Here is a 25,310-nt window from a genome sequence, read left to right on the forward strand (position 1 = left end):
TGTCTTCTCCACAACCACCATTCTATTCCACATATAGTGCTATGTCCATGGCTCACGCTCATGTATTGCGTGAAGATTGAAAAAGTTTGAGAACATCAAAAGTATGAAACAATTGCTTGGCTTGTCATCGGGGTTGTGCATGATTAAATACTTTATGTGATGAAGATAGAGCATAGCCGGACTATATGATTTTGTAGGGATAACTTTCTTTTGCCATGTTATTTTGAGAAGACATGATTGCTTTGTTAGTATGCTTGAAGTATTATTATTTTCATGTCAATATTAAACTTTTATCTTGAATCTTTCGGATCTAAACATTAATGCCACAATAGAGAAAAATACATTGAGGAATATGCTAGGTAGCATTCCACATCAAAAATTCTATTTTTATCATTTACCTACTCGAGGACGAGCAGGAATTAAGCTTGGTGATGCTTGATACGTCTCCAACGTATCTATAATTTTTGATTGTTCCATGCTATTATATATTCTGTTTTGGATATTCAATGGGCTTTATTATACACTTTTATATTATTTTTGGGACTAACCTATTAACCGGAGGCCCAACCCAAATTGTTGTTTTTTTTGCCTATTTCAGTGTTTCGAAGGAAAGGAATATCAAACGGAGTCCAAACGGAATGAAACCTTCGGGAACGTGATTTTCTGAACAAACGTGATCCAGAGGACTTGGAGTGGACGTCAAGCAATCAACGAGGAGGCCACGAGGCAGGGGGCGCGCCTACCCCCTGGGCGCGCCCTCCACCCTCGTGGGCCCCTCGTAGCTCCACCGAACTACTTCTTCCTCCTATATATATACCTACGTACCCCGAGAACATCAGAACAACAGCCAAAACCCTATTTCCACCGCCACAACCTTCTGTACCAGTGAGATCCCATCTTGGGGCCTTTTCCGGCGCTCCGTCGGAGGGGGCATCGATCATGGAGGGCTTCTACATCAACACCATAGCCTCTCCGATGATGTGTGAGTAGTTTACCTCAGACCTTCGGGTCCATAGTTATTAGCTAGATGACTTCTTCTCTCTCTTTGGATCTCAATACAAAGTTCTCCTCGATTCTCTTGGAGATCTATTCGATGTAATCTTCTTTTGTGGTGTGTTTGTCGAGATCCGATGAATTGTGGGTTTATGATCAAGATTATCTATGAGCAATATTTGAATCTCCTCTGAATTCTTTTATGTATGATTGGTTATCTTTGCAAGTCTCTTCGAATTATTAGTTTGGTTTGGCCTACTAGATTGATCTTTCTTGCAATAGGAGAAGTGCTTAGCTTTGGGTTCAATCATGCGGTGCTCGATCCCAATGACAGTAGGGGAAACGACACGTATTGTATTGTTGCCATCGAGGATAAAAAGATGGGGTTTATATCATATTGCATGAGTTTATCCCTCTACATCATGTCATCTTGCTTAAAGCGTTACTCCGTTCTTATGAACTTAATACTCTAGATGCATGCTGGATAGCGGTCGATGTGTGGAGTAATAGTAGTAGATGCAGGCAGGAGTCGGTCTACTTGTCACGGGCGTGATGCATATATACATGATCATACCTAGATATTCTCATAACTATGCTCAATTCTAACAATTGCTCGACAGTAATTCGTTTACCCACCGTAATACTTATGCTCTTGAGAGAAGCCACTAGTGAAACCTATGGCCCCGGGTCTATTTTCCATCATATTAATCTCCCGTCAACAAGCTATTTCTATCTTTGTTTATTTTGCAATCTTTACTTTCACTCTTTATCAGAAAAATACCAAAAATATTATCTTATCATCTCTATCAGATCTCACTTTTGCAAGTGGCCGTGAAGGGATTGACAACCCCTTTATCGCGTTGGTTGCAAGGTTCTTATTTGTTTGTGTAGGTGTGTGGGACTTGAGCGTGGTCTCCTACTGGATTCATACCTTGGTTCTCAAAAACTGAGGGAAATACTTACGCTACTTTACTGCATCACCTTTTCCTCTTCAAGGGAAAACCAACGCAGTGCTCAAGAGGTAGCAGAGCCCACATATGTGTGTCCTATTTTTGGTGTGGAACAGAAGGATGGTTTTCATGTAATGTGTGGACGTTGGACTGGACACTTTTCGGCTACCGAAGTGTCTCTTGATCTTGTTGGACCACTACCAGACATGGTGTGGATGGTGATCCTAATGACTATGTGGGGGCATGGAATGTCCGCAATGAGCTCACACACGAAAAGGGAGCGCCCCGACAGAAGCCTCATGACGATTTCTTCATGGCTACATCAACTCCTTGTTATGTATTTAGCAGCACCCACAAAGGGAATATGGAGAAAGAGAAGATGGTCATTCACTCGCCAAGCATCCAGGGCGCTAACGTGGCGTTGAGGGCCATGCAACCTCACGGGGAGCCGCGCTGGACATGTCCACCTGACTGATGGACTAAGCTGAACACTGATGGGAGCTTCGTGGCAGAGACCGGAGTGACCAAGGGCGGCATGGTGTTGCGCGATGATTCTTATGCTATCATTTTCACAGCTTGCAGGGATTTGATCATATATGATAATAGACTTGAGGCCGAACTTGCACGCATGCAGGGAAGGCCTAGCGATTGCCCTCTGAAGGACCCAACTTGCCATTGTCGACGAAATGGATCGTGCGAAGATGGTGGCAATGATTAATACCCCCATAAGGAACCGGCCGAGTCTTGTGGTGCTTGTGCAAGAAATCTGAGAGATGATATCTAAGAGCACGAGGGAGATTATTATCAATCAGATTAGTCCCTCGCAAAACAAGATCGACCATGGCCTTGCTGCTTATGGGTGGAACACACCTCACATTGTTGCGTGGTTAGGTTCGGGGATAGATGAAATTGTACGCCTTTGTATTTTTTTAGAAGCCTACCACCTTCGTCCTGGTTTATTGGTCCTCATGGTATTCAACGCCAAATTTTAACCATAAATTTAACAAATAAAATCTTCCTGCATGTCACCAAAAATTATATCATTGAAAACTATATTCAAATACGAATCCAATGGTATAACTTTTGTTGACATGCATTAACATTTTGTTAGTTAAATCTTTGGTCAAATTTGGCACAGAGTACAAAAGGGACAAATAAATCAGGACCAAGGTAGTACTAGTTAACCCTTAATTCGTGGGCTTTTAAATAAAATTTTAGGTTAGGCTTCTAGAATAAGCTGAGGTGGGGCAACTTATTTCTACAACCAGCTATAAATCGCAAAAGAACTGCCCCTTGGGGTTGTTTGGATAGATAATATATACAAAATGCAAGTCCTATAGACTAGAAAAAGTATCTAACCAGACGAAGTTATTCTAACTAATCCGCACATGTGAAGAACTTGTTTCTAGGAAATTCAGAATTTCACAAAAAAAACTCAGAATTTCACGCTGGTAGAAAAATTACTATTTGTTATTGTTCCAAAAACCACGATTTTGTAATACTGGATCCTAACTAACTCCATCACCCCCCACACTTTTTCCACGCCACCATACTTTCATAACTCACGGAGAGGGGGGCATGGATTGTTATCCCAACAAGTAAATCGTAAGTCCAGCTTTATACTTTCCTAATCCCAAACATTATTTTTCTATAATGAATATTCACAAAACTACTACTAGCAAAACTGGTTTTTCTAAACTAATTTTCTATAAACTCATGGCTAATTACGTTTATCCAAACAACCACTTAGCCTTTCAAAGGTGTTTATAAGTACAGAGTGTATATGTGCGTGCATCATAAAGATGATTATGTATACGTGTTTATGAATGTATGTGTAAAATAAATTGGACTATGTCAACGTCAATTATTTTGGGTCGGAGGAAGTACTATTGCGAAATTCCACCTTCAAAACAACCAAACATCCACAATTTACGTATTCGGTTACAAGAAAGCTATTCCGTGCTTAAGTTTATATTTTTAGGCAAAAAACCACACAGTTGGAACTCATTCCCTTCTTGCGACAGAAGCAAAGTCGAGGGACAGATCGCAGCGGCGATGGCCGACGGAGAGGACGCCGCCGCCGCCTGTCGCCGCACGGCCATATCCGACTACCGCAAGAAACTGCTCAACTGCAGGGAGCTTGAATCGCGCGTCGGCACTGGTAACGCGCCCAGCTTCCTTCCTCACTCCGCTCGAAATCGAGATGCGTTCTAGTGCTAGATTGGGCGTTGCCGGTATAGGGCCGGCCTTGGCCTGCGCTGTCGGTGCAGAGTAGATGTTGTTTCCCGGCGCTAAATCTGCTGGTTTGGACGCTGATTGCTTGATGTGGATCTGAAGTTTTGCCAGCGAGTGCGATGTGAGAGACTTAGGGTTTTGTTTTTGTCGTCGTGGTCGACTCCTTAGAAAACTTAACATTTTTTGCGCTTCCCTGATTACTTGATGTGGAATAATTGGCGGCCCTTCAGTAGATTTGCGAAGTTCCTTCTTCCGCTATTTTAGAAATAAGTCTTTATACCCCCCAAAAAATGTGACATTGCCGGCAATTCTGGTTCACATTGCCGCGTTGTTATTTAGGTGATAATTCTGGTTCAAAGTGCTATTTTGTGGACTCTTACAGATTTATGTCGACACATTTCCATATGGGTATGGCGTATGGGATGCCTGTTCATAAGTGATCTGAAATTTTCTAAGGTCAATCACTTTTCCAAGCCTTTGGACATCCACCCATTCTCATCCCCATCTCATTCCATGCATAACATCCAGACTAAATATGCATTTTACATCTCCACTGTTAAAAAGAGTGTTTGTCCGTTACTGCAAGTTTAGGCAAAGTGGTGTGTACTTCTAGGCGATTGAGATTTACAAAAAATCCAGCTAACAGGGGCAATTAGCAGAACTGTTTTGGTGTTGGAACTCAGGCAGTTTCACAAGTTCAGCTTACTTTACAACCCTTGATGGTCTGCGAGCAGCTCCATAAAGTTTTTAGTTGGTTATGTGTACTGAGCGATATTTGTACAGTACACGTGCACCTGTATTATAAGAAAATATTATGATCCTTCTTAGTGTGAACTTTCAGTCGACACATGGTACATCTCCATGCAGTGAGGGAAAACCTTAAAATTGCTAGGAAAGATTTCCCAAAGACCGAAGATGACTTGAAGAGTTGAAGTCACTGCAAAGTGTTGGACAAATAATAGGAGAGGTCCTTCGTCCTCTTGATAATGAACGCTGTAAGTAAAGAGCCCTCTCTCTCTCTTTTTTTTTTTTTGATATATATACTCGGTACATATATTTTGAACGGACACTTGCCCTGAAAAGTTAAGTATAAATGGTCCTCTTGTATGAGGATTCGTACACTTACAAAAGCTCCCCAAGAAATCATGCTTCAATACATGTATGAAAAGTCACAAGATATATGATCTTGTGCAACTAAAGAGAAGATAAGAAGTTATATCACACGTTTAGCACAAGATGATATATTGTCACGAATTTTGGCATGCATACTGTGTACATGAATTAACAAGTACTCCCTCTGTAAAGAAACATAAGATTGTTTAGATCACTTATATTTCTTTACAGAGGGAGTACTTACTATGAACTTCAAAGGAATGTTTTTGAAGTGTGCAAACTCACAAAGGCCTTCACTGGACAGGGCCTCCATAGTCTCTGCTTTGCTTGCCACACTATAAGAGAACCAAGTTGATCAGTTTTATTTTGCGTATTCACATGAAACTGCCACGTGTAAATTTTGCTTTTCTTTATTAGTAACAACTTAAAGCTGAAATACCTATTTGTTGAAGTTATTGTTAAGGCTAGCAGTGGTCCAAGATATGTCGTCGGTTGCCGGAGTAAAGTGGACAAGGAAAAGTTAACTTCTGGAACTCGTGTTGTGCTGGACATGACAACTTTGACAATCATGCGCACTCTGCCTAGGGAGGTATGATTTAGTAATGCTGATCAGCTTCTTACTCCTTTTGTTGGTGCATTATCTAGTAATTGTTTTATTTTATGATCCTTTTGTTATATTTAAAATTGGCTTCCGGCGATGTGGTATGAAACTGAACTTGTTGTTTCTTCAGGTGGATCCTGTGGTGTATAACATGCTACACGAAGATCCAGGCAATGTCAGTTACTCGGCTGTAGGTGGCTTGTCTGACCAAATCAGGGAACTCAGGGAATCAATTGAGCTGCCTTTAATGAACCCTGAATTGTTTCTCAGGGTTGGAATTAAACCTCCCAAGGTAAATTTAGCACTTTTTTTTTGTTTATGATCCACTTTCCTATATAAGTTGAAGAGGTAAAGATACACATGTTGTGATTTTGGGAGTCAGTGTATGCTTGCTTTACTTTTTCCAGGGTGTTCTACTCTATGGCCCACCAGGAACTGGGAAGACATTATTAGCGAGGGCTATTGCCAGTAATATTGATGCTAACTTTTTGAAGGTGTGGTTTTCACTTGGTATTTTCTTTCCATGAGTATTATATTACACTGACATATTGTCTAAAAACCAGATTGTGTCAAGTGCTATAATTGACAAATATATCGGAGAAAGTGCTCGTTTAATCAGAGAAATGTTTGGCTATGCACGTGATCACCAAGTAAGTCTTGCTCTGCCTTCCTTTTTGCAAAGCTAGTTGGTCTTAAACTTAATTCCCTTATCTGTAAGACACGCATAGTGGCAAACGATCATGCATCCACTGTTGTTTGCAGAGATGCAAGCTGACCTTAATAGTTCCTTTGACCCAGATGTGTCATCTAATTATGTTCCTGTCCACACACTATCTTATTTTAAGTTAATTGAACTACCAAAGCGTCATATATTTAGGAACAGAGGGAGTAGATCTCAATACCAGTTTTGCAAGAGAAGAAGAAATCAAACTTATACCTTCACGTTTGAGCTCCTGTTAGAAACAATATAAATGCATTTTTTAGATCTTTTGACATATATCGCCATTTAGTTTGTTTGCAATGCTCACAAATTTTGTTTCTTTGTTCAAATTGTTATTTCTAGCCGTGCATTATCTTCATGGATGAAATCGATGCAATTGGTGGGAGAAGATTTAGTGAGGGAACCAGTGCCGACCGTGAGATCCAGCGGACGCTGATGGAGCTTCTTAATCAGTTAGATGGATTTGATGAGCTTGGCAAGGTAAAACCTATATCATCAAGTGTTTTTCCTCTCTAGGTAACTTTATGCCATATATGCAAAGGCAATGGATTTGATTGAAGTAATTTCCTTTGCTTGAATGTGTGTGTGATATGCACTCTAACTTGCGTGGGTAAAATATACCAGTCTCTGGATTAAAATTTATTTTTCATCTTTGCTTCATTGCTTGTATGAATTTCCTGGCCGCTGATTTGCAAACATTTTATTTGACTCCCTTTTCTAACATTGCGCATAATTCTTTTCTTCTTGGCGCTGTATGGATTCCTCTTGACAGTGGTATTTATGCCTAAACAGGTCAAGATGATCATGGCAACAAACCGACCTGACGTTCTTGACCCTGCGCTCCTGCGCCCTGGTCGTCTCGACAGAAAGATTGAGATCCCGCTACCAAACGAGCAATCAAGAACAGAAGTACTTAAAATTCATGCAGCCGGTATCGCCAAGCATGGAGAAATAGATTATGAAGCGGTTGTGAAACTGGCTGAAGTGAGTATATCTTAGCTAACGACGTTCTTATCGCACATAAAATCTTGTCGCATTGCTCAGATTCTCAACTCATCTGGCTTCAGGGATTCAATGGGGCTGATCTTCGCAATGTCTGCACCGAAGCTGGCATGTCTGCAATTCGAGCAGAGCGGGACTACGTAGTCCACGAGGACTTCATGAAGGTGCTCTGTCGTACACGCTTAAAACCCGACCATCTGCACCTTAACAAGCACTGACACTCACATTTCGTGCATCTCAGGCCGTCAGGAAGCTGAATGACGCCAAGAAGCTGGAATCCAGCGCCCACTACAGCGCAGACTTTGGCAAAGACTAAGGCGTAGTAGTGGTCACTGATGTAATAGCAGATCTTGCAGCAATGGAGATGCCCCTTCTCTGTAAGCGCGCGGGAGTTCAGCTTCGCTGTAGGCATCGAAGCAACTGGCTGGGAAGCTGAAGCTGCTGCTCCCTTCATGCTGTGCAGCCAAAGTCAAAAGAGGACCATTCAAGAATTTTAAATCAGATGCTCTTTGCTCGTGCGTTCACATCCTTTTTTTCCCCTGGAGAGCTTCCATGCGACACTAGTCTTGTTAGTAACTTGGATTGGGCTGTACCATTCCATGTACTTTTGACGATGCGCTTGGGAAAAAGTTATTCTTTTGTTCACCTTTGAGTTGTGGTTTATTTGCATACGACATGCGACCATGATTGTTGCGTTTACCATCTGTGCTCTTTGTTGTTCATTGTCATTTGTCAATCAATCTTTTTGCACCCAGGAATTTTGAAGAGATCTAAATTGTAAAATTTTCTGTAGTTTTCCTTTAAAAGTGGGATCAAAAGAAATTTCTCTTCACTTTTCTTTTGCTCTATTTTTTTTAAACCAAACGAATGAATATTGAATTACTAATTTACTATGAACAAAACATGCCCCTAAAAAATTATTTGTCTTCAAGTAGGAATGGGCTTTTATAATGCCATAATAAATATGACTTGAGATGGTTGTTTGCTACAGCTAGGGTTTTGCTGTCGGTTCCCCTTGTTTTTTTGGTGTCTTCTGCCACCATCGAGGTGGGGAGTCCCTAGTTTGGGGTTGACCGTGTTTGGGTCGCCCTGGCCACACGCCAGGTGTCTAGCTGGTGGTGATGAGGCGATGTTGTCATCGGTATCGTGGAATAAGATCTCGTTCCAGAGATGCTGACTGGTATCGATGGAAGGCGTGTCGAGCTTTGGTCAGGGCTATTCCCTCCGTTTCAAAATAGATGACTTAACTTTGTATTATTCTAAAATAAATGACTTAACTTTTGGATCTTAGGCCCCGTTAAATCTTAGGTCACCTTTTGTTTAATGTTTCATCTAGATGGAATTGGATGGCACTGTTCGCTGGAGTGGACACCTGTGGTTCATATTTTGGTCTTTTTAGTTCTTCTCTATTCGGCAAAGCATGTTCAGCTTTGTCGGGAAGCTAGTGAGGTAAAGCCTCCTTGGTCCTGTTTGGCTGGATATGTCTCCTGCACTCCCTCGATTCATTGTCATCAGACTCCCGCTATCAATTTCATGGTCGTTGCGTCAAGCCGTCAACAAAGGTACCTTGGCTCCGAGAGTGTTTTAAAGTTCTAGAGGTGGTATTGAACTTTGCTAGGTACGTCGTCAAGGAGTGCAAGGAGTGCAGGAGAAAGACAACTTCGACATGCCTAAAGACATGTTTTTTCTATTTTCTACTCCCTCCGTTTCTAAATGTATTCCTAAATGTAAGACGTTTTTGACGGTTCAATTTAGGTAGTACGTATTTTTTAAGAATGTTTTTAGAAAATTTTAATATGTATATATAGCTTGGCCTTCTTGCAAAGAAAATAGCTTTATCCGAATTAGGCACTTATCAGGTTATCCTTAACCCGTTCCTGAAAAAAGGGTTATCCTTAACCTGAGGCAACCCACATAGCTCGGAGCACCTGCAACGTGTTTGGTGAAAGCCATGACCCGCCCAGCAGATCCAACGGTCCCAAACCCCTCGACCTCATCCCGCACGAATCTCGAGGCCCCCAAACCGCCACGAGGCAAACGCCTCTAAAATTCAAACGGTCGCGGGCAATCCTCTGCCCCCCCTTCTCCTTCTCTCTCATCCAAATCCCCAATTGGACGGGGCGAAGCAGCGAGGTCGCCGTCCGCCATTGCTCTCCCGCCTCCCCTTTCCTCTCCTCCAAGGTCGCGATGGGCGCGGTGGCGCGCCCGGAGCCGGCCCAGCGGAGCGCGCCGATGCGGCTGTGCGTGCACGTGCTGGAGGCGCGGGGGCTCCCGGCCATCTACCTCAACGGCTCCAGCGACCCCTATGTGCGCCTGCAGCTCGGGAGGCGGTGGGCCAAGACGACGGTGGTCAAGCGGAGCCTCAGCCCCGTCTGGGACGAGGAGTTCGGCTTCCTCGTCGCCGACGTCGCCGAGGAGCTCGTCGTCTCCGTGCTCAACGAGAACAGGTTCTTCAGCACCGACTTCCTCGGCCGCGTCAAGGTGCCGCTCTCCGCCATCCTGGAGACGGAGGACCACTCGCTCGGCGCCGCCTGGTACCAGCTCCAGCCCAAGAGCAGCAAGTTCAGGAGCAAAAAACGCGGTACGTAGGTACAACCTTCGTTCGTCGTCGCATTTCGCATGCCCGTCATGTTTGATTGCTTTAGATGTTTCCGAAATAGATGCTTTACTGAAGATGAGATTGCAAGCCTGAAATGTAGTCATGGTAAAGAAATCTAATAATTAAGCTACCTACCGCGAATTGAGCATCCTGTCCTGTTTATATGTGGGTGAAAGGGAGTGCCCCATCCCCATGTGCTGTTCAAATTGGGTGTCAGAGGTTTTAGAAGTAGGAAATTTCTCCGAGAAGTTTTCTAAGGTGCACGTACATGTTCATGGAATTTTGAGGAGTCTCAATCTACAGAATTTGCATCGGGCCAAGAACTAACTGAATTTATACATTCACAAGTATTAGCTGCTATTCCACAAAATGCTTTTATGATAAGATCAGTTGAAAGTCGCTGGTAAGTTATAGCTGAACCTAAAGGCTAAAAGTAAGCATTGATCACTATTTTTTTAATTTTGCAGGTGAAATTTGCTTGAAGATATACCTATCGGTTAGGGAAGGCCACTGCAATGAGTCACAAAACATTCTGATGCAACTTATCAACAATACGCCGTGCAGCTCAACTAGGTCAATTGAAACTAATGAGTCCTCCTTATCAGCAGTTACTAGCAGCCTGGATCAATCAGCCTGCGCTAGCATGGACCGTGCATTCTACCGTAGTGGTGTGGATCAGATGACCCAAAGCAACACGGACCAAAAAGTCCCGAGCAGCCTACCATGTGGCACCACACAGCAAGCAGTTATTCTGGAGCCTGAAGAGGATGACGGCGATGCTACCGGCAATGCATCATCAGTAGTGGAGGTCTTGGCTCGATACTTCCGTAAAGCTGCTGATACTGGACCTTCTCTAACATCAGACCCCGAGCCCATAGATCAGTTTCAAGAAACAGAAATAGCTGGATCCTCTGAAAATGGCAAGAACGGCATGCCCGAAGTTAATCTTGATGAACTACTGAAAACTATGGAGTCTAAAGATCAAGGTGGTGGAATGCCAGGAAACTTACCTGGTGGCGTTCTACTGGAGCAATCTTACATTATTAAACCAGCTGAATTGAATGTCATGCTGTTTTCAGCGAATTCAGATTTCTGGCCAGCAGTTGCAGAAGTTCAAGGACTAAGTGGGTTTCAAATTGATCCCTGGAAATATGAGAATAACGAAAATTCTGTGAAAAGGACATTAACTTACACAAAAGCTGCAAGTAAATTAGTCAAGGCTGTAAAAGCTACAGAAAAGCAGACATACTTGAAGGCAGCTGGAAATTCGTTTGCTGTGCTTTCTAGTGTTAGTACTCCTGAAGTTCCCTGTGGTAATTGTTTCAAGGTGGAGATATTGTACTGTATAATACCAGGTACCCCATTGCCATCTGAAGAACAAACCTCACAGCTGACTATAAGTTGGCGCCTCAACTTTGTTCAGAGCACAATGCTGAAAGGAATGATTGAGAATGGGACAAGGCAAGGCCTCAGAGAAGGATATGCACAGTTTACTGAAGTGCTTTCCAAGAAAATCAAAGTAGCTGAGCTAGGTGATGCTAAATCGAGCAAAGACAAGATGCTAGCTTCACTGCAGACTCATGAACAATCCAATTGGAAGCTGGTTTCCCGCTTCCTTGGGAGCTTTGCATTCATATTCTCATTTACTGTTGCAGTGTATGGCATTGCACACCTTGGTTTAGTCAAGCCCAGTAAAATGGTGCATGGAGGGCTTGAATATTTTGGTATTGATCTTCCAGATTCAGTTGGGGAGGTTGTATTTTGTGCTCTTTTGATTCTTCAGGGAAGGAATATCTTCAAAGTAGGTCAACGTTTTTTGCAGGCCTGGAGAAAACGTGGTAATTATTTCTCTTTATCCAAAAAAAGTACTAGTACAGATGTATTTATTGATATACACACTTTTTATTCTGTAAATATTAATTCAGGACGAGTAAATATTATGCTTTCCTCATCCCTCTCTAACTACTCTTTTCTAGAATTGCTTCAGTTGTTGAGATGATTTAATAAACACAATTTGTTCATCTTAAGAACTATACTATCATTCCCTTCATTGCTACTCATATACCTCCACTCCTTTCCTTGGGAATAAACTGTAAGCACATGTAAATCTTTGCCCTTCCAATATTAGGCAGCGATCATGGGGTCAAAGCTCATGGTGATGGCTGGTTGCTGACTGTTGCACTTATTGAGGGAAGCGGCATAGTAGGTGCAGGCACACCAGGCTTGGCTGATCCTTATGTAGTTTTTATGTGCAATGGGAAGAGGAAAACTAGCTCAGTTAAGTTCCAGACATCAGAACCAAAATGGAATGGTAAGTTTGTCGAACTGGAAAGACCAACGTATGACCTTCTCAGAGCATTTGCTGATACCGTGGTCTTTTTAACTCTCTAGAGATATTTGAATTTGATGCAATGGATGATCCCCCATCAAGGTTGGACGTGGTTGTGCATGATTCAGATGGACTACCCGATGATAATGCTATTGGTCGCACAGAAATAAATTTTGTGAAAAACAATTTGTCAGATTTGGATGACACGTGGCTTCCTCTCGATGGAAGGTTTGCCCAAGGATCTGAGCCCAAGTTACATTTAAGAATATTTTTGAACAACTCACGCGGGACTGAAGTTGTTATGAATTATCTGGAAAAGATGGGGAAAGAAGTCGGCAAGAAGGTATGAGTTGGCTAACATATGATTAATGGTCATTTTCAGCACAAAGTATTTACTGAAGTTGCGTATGACTGAATGTTCAGATGCCCTTGCGGTCTTCTCAGACAAATTCATCATTCCGTAAGCTCTTTAGCCTTCCTCCAGAAGAATTTCTTATTGATGATTTCACCTGCCACCTAAAAAGGAAAATGCCACTTCAGGTAATTAGGTGTGTTGAGTTGAATTCACATTTACTCTCACTGTTCCAAATTATTTGAAGTTCTTTTTTTCGCGAATACGCAAAGCTTGCATATCATTTCATTGATAGAAGTTAAGAGTGAAACAAGTGGTGGTAGAACACATGACACGAACGTAGCAGGTGTCGACATGGTGCCCGGAGCAGAGAGACATGGAATGCTCGGCCATGACACAAACGCAGAAGAATTATTTGAAGTTCTATCTTTGTCTTAAATCAAACTTTTCTATATTTGACCAAGTCTATAGAAAATGTGCTAATATCTTCAAATCAAATATACTCCTTCCGTTTCTCTTTAGTCTGCATATAAAATTTGTCTGAAGTCAGACTTTGTGAACTTTGACCAACTCTATAGGAAAAATTTATGAACATTCACAATACGAAATCAATATCATTAGATGCATCATGAAATTAATTTTCATACTATATAACTTTAGTATTGTAAATGTTGATATATTTAATATAAATTTGGTCAAACTTTGCATAGTTTGACTTCAAACAGGTCATATATGCGGAGTAAAAAGAAACGGAGGGAGTATCTAGTACGAAAAATATTTTATGATGAATATAATGAAACTAATTTGGAGTTGCAGATGTTGATATATTTATCTGGACTTGGTCAAACTTAAAGAAGGTTGACTTAGGACAAAGCTAGGAATTCAAATAATTTGGAACAGAGAGAGTACAGGTTATGTGGTGCTGCTCGCTCAGTACTGCTGAATATTGTCTTATGATAGCTGATACATCCCTTTTATGACATTTAAGTTTTAATTTTCAGTATACAGCTGCAGCCTTGTGTATATGAAATCAGTAGATACTGTCTTCATCAGATTAGAAGTGTAATTCGTCTTAGTACCATTGGAGCCTTATTTCGTTCCATAAAGGAAAGTGAAGAGGAGTCTGCATACCATGGTTCATGGCAAATCAGTAGAACGGCTAAGTGACTATTAATTGTTTATTGCACACTAACAGTTGCCGTAATTTATAACAGATTTGTTGCTATCTTTTTGCATTTGGGGGTGGGGGGGGGGGGTGGGGTGTAAAATCAATCGAGAAACTGAACATTGCATTTTTTTTTGCAGGGGCGCCTCTTTCTTTCCCCAAGAATAATTGGATTTTATTCCAATATATTTGGGCGGAAAACCAAGTTTTTCTTTCTTTGGGAAGACATTGATGATATCCAGGTTGTTCCACCGTCTCTTTCAACAGTTGGCAGTCCATCCTTGATGATCATCCTCCAGAAGGACAGAGGTCTAGAAGTTAGGCATGGTGCCAAAACACAGGATCCTCAAGGAAGACTGAGGTTCCATTTCCAAACATTTGTCTCATTCAACGATGCTCACAGGTGTTTTCTTTTCCCTTTTTCCTTTTGCCATTTGTTTTTATTTCTTTCGTGTCTACAGAGTTCAAACAAGACATTTGCAATGACATTCGTGAAGGTCTGGGCAAAAAGAACCGATTCTCCAAAAAGACTATTTTTGAAAGCATTTTGGAGCACAGATTTTGTTATTTTCGTCCAGACCTCCAGGAATGAGATTTCATCACGACAATTTGCACACAGGCAGAAAACTCAGCAATGTTTGTTGTAAAAAAGAAACATAATTTTTTAATTTTATTTCTGCTTTTCTTATTTTTAGTGTTCATAGCTGGAGCATTTTGAGCTCGGGATTAGAAGGACACTTTCGTCCACACGACCACTATTCCCCAAATTGTATGAGCATATGCACACACACAATAGAAAGACACTCCCTCCATCTAGAAATGTAGGACATTCGACTTTTTTGCAGTCTTTCATGCAAGACTTCGACAACATTTTTCTGAACATGACAGGATATGAAAAATAAGAACAAAACAGAAAAGAATTTGCAAGAAAAATCTAAAACATTCTTTTCATGCAGTGGATCTTTGCATTCTTCATACACTTTAGATGGCATGACAACTTAAATGTCTAGACAGAGGGATTAATTGGTATCAGGCTATCCTACACACATTTTCACAATAACACAGCATGCAGACTAATATCTTGCTATACTTCTGTTAAGATGACACTTTGGAAAATCTGACGTCTAGCAGAGTTATTATGGCACTTTTTTAACTCCTATTCTCCCATTTCAATTTTCCACCAATTTCTCTTATCAAGTAGTTGATGATATATACCAATCTGATGTCTAACAGAGTTATTATGGCACTTTGGAAAACACGGTCATCGGGTCTAGAACAAAAGGGAGAGACGACCGACAAAGAACCTGAACCAAAACAGCTCCCCAATGAAGAAGTTTCTCTGTTGGGCAACGAAGACGTAAAAATGTCAGAAGTCTACTCGGCTGTTCTTTCTGTTGATGTGGGCCTTGCTCTCTCTCAATGAACGCATGTTTGGCACCTTGTATAATGCAATTGTAAAAGCATCTGTTTAAACCTCTTCGATTATGTACTCGCAGGTCAATGCCTTGATGGAGATGTTCTCTGGAGGTCCACTGGAACACAAGGTGATGCAGAAGGCTGGTTGTGTTGACTACTCACCAACAGAATGGGAGCCAGTAAACCGAAACATGTACCAGAGGCAGATCAGCTTTAGGTTATCAAAACATGGAGGAGAAGCGACAACCAAGCAACAAAAATATAACTTACAGAATCGAGATGGGTGGGTCCTTGAGGAGGTCATGACCCTCCAAGGCGTCCTGCATGAAGACTATTCGAGTGTGAGATAACTTAGATAGTCAAGACTGGATCTGATAAAAATGCTTGCATGTACGTCATATTGCAGGATCATGACAGTCTTTCTCTTCAAAATTGCAGATCCAGCTCAAGTACCATATGATGAGCACGTCGTTGAAACCAAACTCCTGCAGCATTCAGGTGATGTTAGGGATTGTCTGGTTGAAGGGCACTAGGCACCAAAAGAAGGCTACAAAGAATGTCATGTCGAATTCCACCAACAGGCTGAAGGAAATATTCTCAGAAGTCGAAAAGGAGCTTTCATCCAGAAAAGGTACCCGTTTCAGCACAACAGATTGATTCTTCCCGGTAGCAAATTGCTGAAACGAGCCTGGGCTCAATTGGACAGAAATGCTGCTGCTCTGATGAAAAATAATCTTTCAGTGCTAACTTGTACTTCTGCAATGTTGTTCCAGGTGTGAGTTAACGCCGGTGCAGAACAGTGACAAGATTGTTTGAATCTGTCGCTCAACTAAGATTAAAAGAAGACACCAAAGATCAGCAGTCATGATGATCATAACATAGTTCGGCGCAGCAGCATCACTGCCTGCTTCGCCCCTTTGCTCAGCCCAGATTTTTTGCACAGATGGCCAGCATATCAACTGACATGGATATGTTTTCTCCTCACGCGCGCATTTGATCAATCTGATGTTACCTTGATAGGTACTCAAGCAGAGCTGTGTATACACAATGAACTTACACCACAAGATTACATGAATGGAATATAGACTTCTTACAGAGTCTTGTGATACACTAACATGCATGCCGGTCATTATCCCCATACAGAGATTGGAGAGTGTATATGTACATGTGCCAACTATAAATAGAAAAGAAAATTAGTATACTACACATATAGTACCAGAATGACAGAATTCAAGTTCGTACGACCATCAAGCTGAACACCAAATGAGCAGTGCATTAAGAAGAACTACAGGAAACTGGTACACTGATGCCAATCATTTAAATTAGCACTATTGCGAGATGGCTATTGCTACATGAAGCATATAAATATGTGGCACAAACAGAAAAAAGAAATTCCATGGCAGAGAGGAAAAAAGAATGGTATTTATTTTTTAGAGGACAAGTAGGCATTTCAGCAAAGAAGTTTTCTGCCATCCAACTTCTGATTCTGGCTCAAAGGCCAGTTACAAACAAAGCCAAGGGGGAATACAAAATGCCAATTGAAATACAAGCATCAGCAATTCGATTCAACATAAGAATAGTCTACAACGCTGCTGTAGGTTCTTCAATCTTCATCTTATAGAAGAGGTCGAGAACATCTGCGTGGTTTTGGACACTTCCAGGAGATACCGAGAGCAGCTGCTGGGCAATTTCATGCCTCCCCTCTTTGAACAGACCTTGAAACAAGCGCATGTAAACTGTTCTTGATGGGAACTCCTCTGAAGACATTGCGTTTAGCAGACCCAGGGCATCATCCACGGTACCAGATTTCAAAATGTGTGTGATAAATGGATTGATATAAGGCGGGAATCCATTACTTTTCATTAAACCTAGCACATCAAATGCTTCTTTAAGATGCCCTTGGCGGATCAACTTGTGGATCAAATACTTGTAGGTACTTTGCCAAGGAACCACATCCTTTTTCAACACCAGGTCCTTCAGAACTTTGAACGCTTCCTTTGCTTCTTTCTTCCTGCACAGCCCATACACAAGCGCCTCAAGAGCGCTACCAACCTGATTGCCACTTCTTCTTTCCAGCATTTCGGGGAGGCATGAAACTGCCATATCAACATCATCACCAAGGGAATACTTCTGAACCAAAGCAGGCCATACAAGTGGATCCAACTTATGCCCTGATTTTTCCACACGAGCCAAATGTTTGTGCGCTGTTTCCAGATTCCCAGCATCACACATTGCAAGAACAGCTTTTCCATGCACAGTCCTGTCTGGTGCAAAACCACCGTCCTCCATGGCCTTCAACACCCTGCCACTCTCACCAAGCCTTTCTACGCTTCTCAGCGACTTGATAACAGCATCAAACACGGAAGACTTCACCTCATTCCCAGCCTTCTGATAGATCCGCACAACCCTCATCACCAGCTTCAGATCCATATCATCCCTCACAACAAGCTTCTTCAATAAGAACACAAAATCCTGAGCCGATGGCTTCTCCGTCCCACCCATTGCAAACCGGAACAAGTCTACTGCATCCTCAAACATCTTCCTCTTGAGAAACCTATCGATGAGAATAGCGTACACCTCCTTATCTAGCCCAACCTCCTTACTGCTCATCTTCTGCAGGACCTCCCGGAACTCCTCAATGCAATCCTCCCGGCCAATGATCTTTGCCATTGCATTGTAAACCTTGCCCCAGTTGATCCCTGCCCCAGCTGACTGCTCCACCCAATTAAAGAACACCATTGCCTGTCGCGGAAACTGTCCAACCTTCTCCACAACCAGTGCCACCATCTCATCGGTCACCTCAACGCCCAATTCATTCAACTTGTCCAGCTTAGACAACTCATTGGGATCTGAGCGGAGAATCTCGCACGCCTCCGCCACCGCTGCGTTCCTGGCGTGCGCGGAGAAGGCCTTCTGGATCATGTCGGCGTCCTTGGACATGCCATTGGACCGGAAGCTCTCCGTGGCGGCCTGGAGGGTGGTCTTCGAGATGCCGTAGCCCTTGGAACGCATCGAGGAGACGAGTGACCAGAAATGGGCGGCGTCGCTGTTGGCGGCGGCGAGCTGGAGCATGGAGTTGAAGCACTTGGAGTTGAGGACGGCGGCGTCGTGGGATGCGGCCCAGGAGAAGAAGCGGGAGGCGGCGGGGTAGTTGGAGGCGAGGTCCGGGTGGACAAGGAGGGCGGGGATGGTGTTGGGGTGGGAGAGGTCGATGCCGGCTGACTGGATCGCGGTGGCGGGATCCGCCGGCAGGGATGGTTGGAAGAATATGGCAGCGACGGAGGAGCCGGACATGAGGCGATGGTGGGGGAGGAGGGAGGGGAGGCGGCATAGACGACCGCCGCCGGAGTTGAGGACGGTGCGGAGCATGGTGGCGGCGGCGGCGGCGGCGCAGGAGGAGGAGCGTTGGAACTGAAAATGAGGGTTTAGCCTGTTAGGGTTGGCCCGGTTGCTGTTTGGGCATTTGGAATGATGAAGAAGAAGCTCAATGGGCTTTGCCCGTTTTCGGAAATATTTTCCTTTTGCCAAGTACCATCCTTACTATGTTTGTCTAAAAAAACATCCTTACAATTTAAAAAAAAAACATCCTTACTATGTCTCCAAAAAAAAAGTACCATCCTTATATTGCTCTCAAGAAAGTAGACGTGGCTTCTCTCAAAAATAAGGAAAAAGAAAGAGGTGTGCTACGCGTCCGCCGGCTGATCTTTCGAAAAGATTCGCCGGGTCGCGAGGCGTCAGATCTAGCGCATCGAGCGGATGAGCGGCAGCTCCATCATTGCAACACAAGTTTTGTTGTGGATTTTTTTTGTAACATTGGTCCAGTTGCAGAAAAGTTTTGCAACAGAGATCCTGTTGCAAATCTTTTTGCAACAGAGGTCTTATTGTATTTTTTTTGCAACAGAGCCCTTGTTGCAGAATTATTTTACAAATTTTTTGCAACCTTGCAGAACTTTTTTTACATAATCTTCGCAACATTGCTCTTGTTGCAGAAATATTTTACAACATAGATCTTGTTGTAGAAAAGCACCCATGGGAGCTCAGCTGGGAGGGAGAGAGAGAGAGAGAGAGAGAGAGTGTTAAGGAGAGAGGAGGAGGAAAGGAGAAAGGGGCTGGCGGTGGCGTCCTCCGGCGGCGCTAGATGGGAGTTGGGACGGAGAGAGTGAAGGAAGAAAGGTTGGTGGCGCTTGCTGTTGAGAGAAATTTCCTCGAGATGAAGGCGTGAGGGATAAGGTTCAGCACCAAGGAAGTGTGGCTCAAGGGGACATGCGTCAAGCAATCCAAGCAGTTGATGCACGGGCTGTAATCAGCCGGATGAGGGGAAGCTTTTTCCAAAAAGAAAATAGTAGACGTGGCTAGCTATTGCCCGGCATTTCTTGGAGCATGGTATAGCCGAGCAGGCTATATGGAGTTGCCATATTATTTATGACTAATATAATAGCTCATCCATACAATAGTTAGTCATACGAGTACACTATATCATTAATATGTGGTCACATCTTTCTCTCACAAAGGTTGTTGGAGTTTTTGCTACAGCCGGCTGTAAACTTATAGCCCGCTTCTCTTCTCTCCTCTCTCCTCCAACTAGACACAAATCTGATGTGGCATCTCTTATAGACTGCCTACGTCTCTCTATTGTACTTGCTCTCTCCTCGAACTACCACAAGCCAACGACCAATTTTGACATATTTGACATTTAGACATAATTTGGCATTAGAGCAACTCAAAATAACATCTTACGCATGCATTTGTGGAGTATAGGTAGCAGGAAGTAAAGATCATGCACGTGCAAGAAGGTAAAGGGTAGAGTTTGAGAGAATTACAAACAATGGTTGACACAAAAGATTTTTGACCCATGCAAATAGGTGCTGCTATCGTAAGTCCTCGTTGATGAAGGCTTTGGTCTCAAAAGATCATGGTTGCGAGATTTCATGAAGGAATCGAGTCCACGAAGGGATTACACCCATGAAGGGTCCACGAAGAAGCAACCTTGCTTATCTCACCATGATTTACACCCACATATAGTTGACCTCACTCGATTATATCTACATGAAGAAGACGGTCTCTTTTCCCTCACAAACGTCTTGGGTTCTCTGCAAGATTTGCAGACTCCCAAGCACACCTGCCCAATCTATGAGGCACCACCCTCCAAAAGGTAATAGATTGTGTTGTTGATGATGAACTCTTTGCTCTTGTGATTCAAAAGATAATCTCATCTACACTCAAACACTCTTTAAAAAATTTGACTTTTCGGTATGAGAGGTCTTGGTGGAAAGCAATGAGGTGACCAGAAATCAAAGGATCAATGGTTGGAGTGGAATCCCTTTGAAATCAGCATAAGGAGTGTGAGCTCTCTCTCAAAAATATGGATGTGTAGTGTGTTTGCTTCGAGAGGTACCGGTTGAGTGGATGGGGGTATATGCAGGCTGCACAAAAAATTTGACCGTTACTCACCTTTTAGCACATCTCGGTGAGCCCAACTGAAAACACTCGGCCAGACCGGTATGTATAGAGGTTTGAACTTTGGATATTTTGGTGACTCCAAATGAAACTATACGGTGGCTCTCACTTGTGCTGACCTAAGTGCTTTCCACACTTCGGTGTCACTAACTAAACCCTTTGAAAATTCTGTATGAATTTCAGTGGGCAATAGAAGGTTGGCAAGAGCTTTTCGGTGAGACCGAAGTATAGAAGACTATAGGACGCAACTCAATTGTATTCATCGGAGTATGTTATAGTATATACAGGTGATGTCTTGCGTGACAAGCCAACTAACCCTACAATATCTCTAGGAGTTAACCTATACAAGGCTAGAGATCATAGGAGAATCAGTCGGTAATAAATAGAGATATGTCACGTTTCAACACCCCCCTGCAGTCGAAGCGTCGGCATCAGCGATGTAAAGACTAGAACAAAACTCCTGGAATGCAGCAGTTGTCAACCCCTTGGTCATGATGTCAATGAACTGTTGGGTAGTCGGTACATGAAGAACACGAAGCTGACCCAACTGAACCTTCTCGCGCACAAAGTGAACATCCAGCTCAATGTATTTGGTGCGCTTGTGTTGCACCGGATTAGCCTCGATGTAGGTGGCCGACACATTATCACAGAAGACCACAGTAGCCTTCGGAAGTGAAACCCGAAGCTCACCAAGGAGATGACGAAGCCAACAAGTCTCAGCAACCACGTTGGCAACAGCCCGGTACTTAGCCTCAACACTCGAACGGGAGACGGTGGGCTGCCGTTTAGAGGACCACGACACAAGAGAGTCACCGAAGAAGACACAATAGCCAGACGTGGAATGTCGGGTGTCAGGACAGCCAACCCAATCCACATCAGTGTAAGCAATGAGCTCAGTCGAGGCGGAGGCGTGGAGACAAAGACCATAGGCCGGCGTGCCGTGAATGTACCAAAGAATGCGCTTAACCGGGGACCAGTGAACATCACGCAGCGAGTGCATGTGCAAGCAAACCTGATGCACCGCAAACTAAATGTCTGGTCCGGTGAGCATAAGGTACTGAAGAGCACCAACAATGCTACGGTAGAGGGCGGCGTCAGTGGCGGGCTGTCCAGCTGTGGCAGAGAGCTTTGGTTTGGCCTTAGCAGGCGTGGCGGCCGGCTTGCAGTCGGTCATGCCAGCACGGTCCAGGAGGTCGAGAGCATACTGCCCCTGATGAAGGAAGAACCCAGAGGCATCGCGTCGCACATTGATGCCGAGGAAGAAGTGCAACGCGCCTAGGTCCTTCAACCGAAACTCAGAGCCCAGACGACCAATGATGTCGCGAAGAAGATCCTCCCGGGAGGCAGTGATGACAATATCATCGATGTACAGCAGGAGCATAGCCACATGATCAGACTGATGGAGCACGAACAACGATGTGTCAGACATGGTGTTGCGAAACCCGAGAATGCCGAGAAACACCGCGATGCGCTAGTACCACGCGCGCGGAGCATGTTTGAGGCCATATAACGACTGTGACAACAGGCAGACATCATCTGGATGCTGAGGGTCGACAAATCTGGTCGGCTGCTGACAGAGAACACGCTCCTGAAGATGTCCATACAAGAAGGCGTTGTTGATGTCGAGCTGATGTACGGGCCAGCGACAAGAGGCAGCCAGCTGGAGGACAACACGGATCATGGCGGGTTTGACAACCGGAGAGAAGGTCTCGGAGAAGTCAACACCGGCACATTGTGCGAATCCACGTACAACCCAGTGAGCCTTGTACCTGTCGAGAGAGTCGTCTGGAAGGAGTTTATGATGAAAAACCCACTTGCCAGAGATGACGTTCACCCAGGGAGGATGAGGAATGAGGGTCCAAGTCCGATTGGCGACAAGAGCATCGTACTCAGCGCGCATGGCGGCGGTCCAATGCAGATCACTCAATGCAGAATGCACCGACCATGGGACGGAGAGATTGTCGTGACGCTGAGGTTGTGGTAGCACGGGATCGGCTGACAGACCCCGGCCTTGGCACGCGTCACCATGGAGTGATGAGGCACCGGGGGGAGGCGGGCGTGGGCCGCGACGAGGACCCACAACCGGTGGCTCAGAGGACGACAAAGAAGCCGGCGAGGCCGCGGACGACGAGGCCGAAGGTGTGGCCGAAGAGGCACCAGAGGGCCCAGCCATGGGCGGCGACGAAGGCGCCGACGGGGCCGAGAAGGCCGGCTCCTCCTGAGCCAGCGAGTGGGCCGGCGACGCGGTCGGGAGCCCGGTCGAGAGCGACGACGGGGTCGGCGACATGGCCGAAGAGCCCCCCAAGGGCCCGGCTGGGGGCGATGAAGGCAGCACCGCCGGACCTATGGAGGTCGGCTCCTCCTGAGCCAGGGAGTGGGATGCCGGCGATGCTGGAGCCTGGGAGGCTGGCTCCTCCTGAGCCAGCAACGGGGACGCCGAGGTCAGTGAGGGCGCGACCGAGGACGATGAGTCCAACGGGGACGCAGGGACGACCAAGCGACGCGGCGGAGGGAGCGCAAGGGCTCTGCGAGTCCTACGAGGAGGAGCGCTGATAACCCACAAGTATAGGGGATCGCAACAGTTTTCGAGGGTAGAGCATACAACCCAAATTTATTGATTCGACACAAGGGGAGGCAAAGAATATTTGTAAGTATTAGCAGTTGAGTTGTCAATTCAACCACACCTGGAGATTAATTCACTACTGTAGGATGCTGCTAACGCGACACTACGATCAGAGACCCTTTGACGAAACTGTGTGCGATGCATTAATCGCAAACGGTGATGTAAAAAACCCGTCAAAAAAAGTGCAAAACATTTGCGATGACGGATGCATCAAACACGGTTCTGATTTTAGTTGCGTGTCCGATGCAGGGCATATGGTTCTGTTCAATGAACTATTTGCGATGAGGAAGAAGAACAGAAACGGGCAGCCAGATGAAGGCGTGTGCGATATACGACATACAATTCACTCGGATTAACTGTTTGTGATGAGGAGGAACAACAGAAACGGGAAGCTAGATAAAGGTGTGTGCGATTGAGGGCATACGCTTCAGAAGAATTAACTGTTTGCGATTAGGCAACAGAACAGAAATGGTTAGTTGCTACCTCTTGAGCACTGCGTTGGTTTTCCCTTGAAGAGGAAAGGGTGATGCAGTAAAGTAGCGTAAGTGTTTCCCTCAGTTTTTGAGAACCAAGGTATCAATCCAGTAGCAGGCCACGCATGAGTCCCTCGCATCTACACAAACAAATAAATCCTCGCAACCAACGCGATAAGGGGTTGTCAATCCCTACACGGTCACTTACGAGAGTGAGATCTGATAGATATGATAAGATAATATGTTTGGTATTTTTATGATAAAGATGCAAAGTAAAGAAAGTAAAACAAAAACGGCGCCAGAAATAGCTTGTTGTCGGGAGATTAATATGATGGAAAATAGACCCGGGGGCCATAGGTTTCACTAGTGGCTTCTCTCAAGAGCATAAGTATTACGGTGGGTGAACAAATTACTGTTGAGCAATTGACAGAATTGAGCATAATTATGAGAATATCTAGGTTTGATCATGTATATAGGCATCATGTCGGAGACAAGTAGACCGACTCCTGCCTGCATCTACTACTATTACTCCACATATCGACCGCTATCCAGCATGCATCTAGAGTATTAAGTTCATAAGAACAAAGTAACACTTTAAGCAAGATGACATGATGTAGAGGGACAAACTCATGCAATATGATATAAACCCCATCTTGTTATCCTCGATGGCAACAATACAATACGTGCCTTGCTGCCCCTACTGTCACCGGGAAAGGACACCGCAAGATTGAACCCAAAGCTAAGCACTTCTCCCATTGCAAGAAAGATCAATCTAGTAGGCCAAACCAAACTGATAATTCGAAGAGACTTGCAAAGATAACCAATCATACATAAAAGAATTCAGAAGATTCAAATATTGTTCATAGATAAACTTGATCATAAACCCACAATTCATCGGTCTCAACAAACACACCGCAAAAGAAGATTACATCGAATAGATCTCCACGAGAGAGGGGGAGAACATTGTATTGAGATCCAAAAAGAGAGAAGAAGCCATCTAGCTAATAACTATGGACCCGAAGGTCTGAGGTAAACTACTCACACATCACCGGAGAGGCTATGGTGTTGATGTAGAAGCCCTCCGTGATCGATGCCCCGTCCGGCGGAGCTCCGGAACAGGCCCCAAGATGGGATCTCACGGGTACAGAAGGTTGCGGTGGAGGAATTAGGTTTTTGGCTCCGTATCTGGTAGTTTGGGGGTACGTAGGTATATATAGGAGGACGGAGTACGTCGGTGGAGCAACAGGGGGCCCACGAGGGTGGAGGGCGCGCCCAGGGGGG

The 25,310-nt window shown here is 44.3% G+C and overlaps 1 protein-coding gene and 1 pseudogene across 2 annotated transcripts; both read left to right on the plus strand.

Annotated features, from left to right (window-relative positions):
- Nucleotides 1-3,914: 3,914 nt before the first annotated feature.
- On the plus strand, nt 3,915-8,260 carry LOC123144169 (26S proteasome regulatory subunit S10B homolog B-like; annotated as a pseudogene).
- A 1,444-nt stretch (nt 8,261-9,704) lies between these two features.
- Nucleotides 9,705-16,748, plus strand: LOC123144170 (C2 and GRAM domain-containing protein At1g03370). 2 transcript variants are annotated; one of them, XM_044563217.1, is made up of 10 exons: nt 9,705-10,196; nt 10,682-12,052; nt 12,343-12,525; nt 12,606-12,886; nt 12,967-13,083; nt 14,201-14,463; nt 15,294-15,459; nt 15,557-15,817; nt 15,915-16,107; nt 16,250-16,748. In XM_044563217.1, exons 1-10 carry the CDS (start codon nt 9,803-9,805, stop codon nt 16,258-16,260), a joined length of 3,240 nt encoding a protein of 1,079 aa, XP_044419152.1. In that variant the 5' UTR covers nt 9,705-9,802; the 3' UTR covers nt 16,261-16,748. The 2 variants fall into 2 exon arrangements, 1 of the variants encoding a protein (XP_044419152.1); XR_006471320.1 differs by lacking the exons at nt 15,915-16,107; nt 16,250-16,748 and having other exon boundaries at nt 15,335-15,459; nt 15,557-15,775.
- Nucleotides 16,749-25,310: the final 8,562 nt, after the last annotated feature.

Source organism: Triticum aestivum, chromosome 6D, assembly GCF_018294505.1.
Source record: "Triticum aestivum cultivar Chinese Spring chromosome 6D, IWGSC CS RefSeq v2.1, whole genome shotgun sequence".
Taxonomy (NCBI): Eukaryota; Viridiplantae; Streptophyta; class Magnoliopsida; order Poales; family Poaceae; genus Triticum; species Triticum aestivum.

Bases quoted from the DNA above. Each gene is read 5' to 3' on its own strand.
- LOC123144170 (XM_044563217.1), top strand. From the start codon at position 9,803: ATGGGCGCGGTGGCGCGCCCGGAGCCGGCCCAGCGGAGCGCGCCGATG. The intron at 12,526-12,605 runs GTAAGTTTGTCG...TTAACTCTCTAG, and splicing joins ATCAGAACCAAAATGGAATG to AGATATTTGAATTTGATGCA. The intron at 14,464-15,293 runs GTGTTTTCTTTT...GATGTCTAACAG, and splicing joins TCATTCAACGATGCTCACAG to AGTTATTATGGCACTTTGGA.